Below are 4,944 nucleotides of genomic sequence, written 5' to 3'. Positions count from 1 at the left end.
AATAATAAGGATAAACAATATTTAAAAAGTATAGGCTAAAATTATCTAACATCTGACTAATTAAAAATGAACCTCAAAACATAACATGCTAAATGGGCATAAATCTAGCATAAAAAAAATGTATTGTCAGAATGTCGTCTCTCAGTTGTTGAATTTCGTGCAGACGTTGCAACAACGTAAATATGTTTGCTCAGCCTAGTCTCGTGAAAGTGCGAATACCACGAATTGTATTTGTAGTGCTTATGATGCGCAGTTTTCGCGTGCATATGATACGCACTTTATGGCGTGTAATAGGCACGCACTCCGCACCCCTAATCCTAACCAAGGGGTTTAGGCTACAGTGCGTAGCATATGCACGCAAAAAAACATTTTTGGTGTATAAATGGCACGAGAAATCAAATTCGTGGTATAGATACACACTTTCATGAGATCGTGTTTCATAATCTGCTACTGGGCCGGCCCTCTGTCAAATTTTAAAACCCAGTGTGGCCCTTGAGCCAAAAAGTTTGCCCACCCCTGCATTAGATGATAAAATGCTAGTGCAATCATTAGTCTTTCATCTAATGTCTTTGTTTAAGCTCTCTTTATGGATTGCTTGTGTTGCATGAGCTGAATGTTTGATAGGAATAAAAGTCTCTAATTAACAGCACTCCATATGGTTACCATTAAAATAATGCACTGTATGAACAACATAAGCCACACATTACTATGACATTGAGAATTTGTTTGTGTGGCTGTTTGGATAGAGACTCAATGTGTTTCTGCACTGCAGTTTAAATGTAAAATATTAAACAGTTTCTTTTTCTTTTTTCATTGAAGAGCAATAAACAAAATGCATTGCAAAAGCAAATATTTATTAAAATATAAAAGAAAGTCTCTCAGCTCTTTCCTCATTCCTTTAATTACACCTACTAGTTTGATGAAAGATAGCAGTGGCTCTTTGATAAAGACATATGTACATTAAATGCTTACAAATTTACAAACACTCACAAATATCCATAAAACGTCTCGTCAAGTACTGCAATATAAACTTGTTTCTAGAACATTCTTTTGCTGCATAATTCTATAACATATATGTTTTGGCTTCAGTGTTTATAAGGAAGAAACATTGTGCTTAATAGTTAAGTTCAAAAGTACAATAAAAAGCATGTACATCCCCTAAAAATGTCACAAGGTAGTGTGCATTTTTATTGATTTACTTTAATAGTGAAGTTGAAACACTGAAATTGCAAAAGGATAAATCTCACAAACACCCATCAGGAGCGTGTAGGTCATTTTCACCCCAAAATTAAAATAAATAAATTATATTGTCCTAATAGGATTTTTAAGACGCAAGAAAACGCAATTTGAATTTAAATGGTAACATATTTACATATCACAGTTGTATATATTGTATTGCCAAAAAGTCACTGTATTACATTTATAAGAATCTAATGACTCAACCACTGAGATTGGAGATTGGAATATTAAGAAAAAAGTTCAACATCCAAACACATCCAATTTAAATTTCATGGAAATTATCTCTCACACACACACACACACACACACACACACACACACACACACACACACACACACACACACACACACACACACACACACACACAAAAAAAATCATAATAGTCCTAAAATAGGTTTTCTTTCTGCAATTTGATTTTAGGGTGAAATGTGACCTGGACATGTATGTGAAAGATTCGACTAGTCCGATGCAAAACTATTACATATTGGTGGTCGTAAGTTAATAGTTTTCCTCTAAATTCATATTACTATGATCAGGCATCACATAGATAGACTTGCTTTTCTTCTTGCGGCCTGTGGCGCTCTCTGGCTCAGGTACTGATGTTAAAGACAGATAGGCAGCTATGCTGCTCCTCACCCCGTAGCTCATCATGTTATCTTTGCTGTCCACAGTATCCAGTCCGCTTGGGCTCATAAGCTGAGACCTATTCATGTGAAGACATATTCATACACCAATCATTCCCAGCTCACATTGAAGCTACACAAGCTCAGCAAGTGGAGGAAATGCTTAGCATGATCTAAAAAAGACAGAGACATACTTATTCACTTTCTTCCAATCCAAGTTACGGCGTATCACCACAGGTGGCGCATTCTGGGTTGAGCTCGGGGCAGGGTTGGATAAAGCGAGACACGGGGCGCTGAGAACACAACATATACCATCCGACGAGTCTGAGGGGAAACCGAAACACATGAGCATTAATGCATCACACACCCATTCTATTACAAGCAGAGCATGAGAGCTTTGTCTCACCAGAGTAGTGATTGACCATGTCCTCCAGACACTGGAAGGTAAGCCGTGGTGAGATGTAGTACCAGCTATTAGACAGACGGAATATCTTATAGTGCTTCACGGTCCTGTGTCTCACAGAGAGAGAATATACACCTGCAGGGAACAGCAGCCATGACTGCAGTGTCATTTGCACTTCTGCTGACACTGAAATATGTGTGAGTGTAAACCATTTTGCAATATAAACTTGTTGATGTGAATACACTTCCTGGTACATACCTCTCTCTTGCGGACTTTCTCTAATTAGAAATGACCCGACACTGTTACCAGGCAATGATAAAAGCTCTTCTGCCTTCTGTCTGCTAACCCCCTCAAACAACCATCTTTAGAAACAAGAAATGCCAAAGAGGAAATGATGTTACCAATTGAAAATAGTGACTTCCCAATTCAATAAAGAAATGGATTATTTTAGTCCTTAGTATATCAGAACTAAGATCAGTGTTTCATATGACACAGTTTACATACAGCGTGTAGTTAAATCAAAATATGTGCACTACAGTTCAAAGGTTTTGGGGTCAACATCTTTTTTTAAGAAATTAATACTTTACTCAGCAAGGATGCATTCATTTTAAATCATCAAATTAAATCATGAATTAATGCAAATCAATCAAAATGGACTGTTACAAACTTTGTTATTATGAACTTTTTATTCATCAAAGAATCCTGAAACAAATCAAATGCATCAAGGTTTCCTTAAAAATATTAAGCAGCACAACAGTTTTCAACATTGATAATAATAAGAAATGTTTTTGGAGCACCAAATCAGCATATTAGAACATTTTTAAATATATTAAAAAAGAAAAAGGTTATTTTAAATTGTAATAATATTTTACAATATTAGTGTTTTACTGTATTTTGGATCAAATAAATGCAGCCTCGGTGAGCATTAGAAAACATCTTACCGACCCCAAACCTTATATAAAAGAAAGTTTAGAAAGTGTTGCACTTTCGAAATGTTCTGAAAGAGATTGTCTCACGTCATTGATCATTCAGTACGTATTGTATTCCGTCCAGATGATATTCTGCACTTGGAAATGAATTTCTGGGATCATCATGAATCATACAGTAGATAAGTGAGGATAATCAGTTCATAATTACCCATGATAAACTTTTGCCACATGATTACTTGGAATGTAATTCTCAGTTCCTGTTTGAAGAGAACGCACTTTCCACCAGCAACCATCTCTGTAAAGCATTCATTGATGTGTACATTAAAAGACATTTTTCTAGATTGTATGCGTATACATAAACTATACAGTATATGTATATGCACATGTATGTTAAAATAAAAGATGCATTTCACAAGGTGCTGATGTATTATATATTACAGGTGTGTGTTGTTAGATAGCATGAAACACATTATATTTCTTTAAAAGAACACTTACTCTGAAAGACCTTTGAGTTTGTCCCCCATCTTAAAGATAGGTACACTTATGTCACGACACGGATAATCAGCAAGCACCACAAGACTGTCGCAGTCTGTAAAAAATATGAGTTATGTCAAAAACATATTTAGGTATACAGCAGGTGAAGAACCATAGCTTACCTTTAAACATGGAGTCAAAGCTGTTAGGCTCTGGGTTGGACTTTTCCGGCCTCATCACATTGCCCATGATGGCAAGTTATAGAGCCCGCAGCTCTACAGACTCTGAAATTTAAAAAGCATATTTCATGTTTATACAGTGGAGCGTTTGAGCAATGCATTTGATAGTCCAACAGTTAATGCAACAGCCGGTTTAATTTTGCAACTTCCTCTCAACTAATGTGTTATCGCTGAGAAAAAATAGAAAGGGAAGCTGCGGAGAGCCATGGTCTAACACTATTTTCCACACACTATTTAACTCATTTTTTACAGTGCAACAAAACTTCTGTATATGCACCATTTTCTCCTACCTGTTTATTTGAGACTCGTCACTTAAAATGCCATTTACATTGATGAATGCTGAATTTTTGCATAAAAACATCAAAGTGGTATGCGTACGATCTTTACTGCGCACTAATTTTTATTGTAAATATGATTTACAGGAGGAGGTTACTGTAGGTAAAGGTAAATAAATCTCAATGGATAACACTTGACACTCTTTCTTTTTCCAGTGAAACAGCCTATAAATGTCAAAACTCTTTTTATTTCCCACTCCACACCAACAGAAATATGCTAGGCACATAAATTCGTTTTCTTACCTCTCACTTTAAGCAGTTAAATATCCATGTTTCCTCCAGAGGGCAAAGCTTCAGTTCTGGGTGGCTGCTCTCAATAAAGCAGAAGCAGGTGGTTTAGAGTAAAGAAATACTGCCCTGGTCTCCGACCGAAGGCCAGCCGTAACAGCAGTTGAGTTCTGAGTGGCCTGCACTGCTCTGCAGGCTTATCTAAACTGAGCGCTGGTCTGCTGAAAACAGAACATAGCCACATACTTCCTCTGGTAAAATGAGGAAGAGTTCCCTAACTATGTCTTCCTTCATCCCCTCAACGTGCACCAACAGAAATTATTACAAATTCTTAATGCATATAATACAGGACAGCAAATCATCATTTAATGCAAATACGCACAATCTGCAATGTTTAAGTTGAGGTTTAAATATGTGATTCTGAGCGCTCAGTTTGGTGTGTTCAAATGGGTGTTGTGCAACTTCCTGTGTAT

General features: G+C 36.5%; 1 protein-coding gene across 2 annotated transcripts; it reads right to left on the bottom strand.

Annotated features, from left to right (window-relative positions):
* Positions 1 to 1,471: 1,471 nt before the first annotated feature.
* On the bottom strand, positions 1,472 to 4,944 carry sla1a (Src like adaptor 1a). Of its 2 annotated transcripts, XM_079879059.1 has the most exons (8): positions 4,487 to 4,944; positions 3,852 to 3,953; positions 3,691 to 3,784; positions 3,404 to 3,490; positions 2,525 to 2,628; positions 2,270 to 2,401; positions 2,058 to 2,187; positions 1,472 to 1,943 (listed from the first exon to the last, which is right to left on the bottom strand). In XM_079879059.1, the coding sequence occupies exons 2-8, from the start codon at positions 3,916 to 3,918 to the stop codon at positions 1,739 to 1,741; spliced, it is 819 nt and encodes a 272-aa protein (XP_079735185.1). In that variant the 5' UTR covers positions 3,919 to 3,953; positions 4,487 to 4,944; the 3' UTR covers positions 1,472 to 1,738. The 2 variants fall into 2 exon arrangements, with proteins under 2 accessions (XP_079735185.1, XP_079735186.1); XM_079879060.1 differs by lacking the exon at positions 3,404 to 3,490 and having other exon boundaries at positions 4,487 to 4,573.

Source organism: Squalius cephalus (assembly GCF_949319135.1).
Source record: "Squalius cephalus genome assembly, chromosome: 8".
In the NCBI taxonomy this organism is placed as follows: Eukaryota; Metazoa; Chordata; class Actinopteri; order Cypriniformes; family Leuciscidae; genus Squalius; species Squalius cephalus.
The sequence above is the reverse complement of the archived record's forward strand: the minus strand, read 5'-3'. Positions and strand labels throughout refer to the sequence as shown.

Excerpts from the sequence above, each read along its gene's own strand:
- sla1a (XM_079879059.1), bottom strand. The coding sequence starts at position 3,918 with ATGGGCAATGTGATGAGGCCGGAAAAGTCCAACCCAGAGCCTAACAGC. Across the intron at positions 3,491-3,690 it reads AAACTCAAAGGTCTTTCAGA|AGATGGTTGCTGGTGGAAAG; the intron begins GTAAGTGTTCTT and ends AATGCTTTACAG. Across the intron at positions 2,629-3,403 it reads GTGGCAAAAGTTTATCATGG|ATGGTTGTTTGAGGGGGTTA; the intron begins GTAATTATGAAC and ends TTGTTTCTAAAG.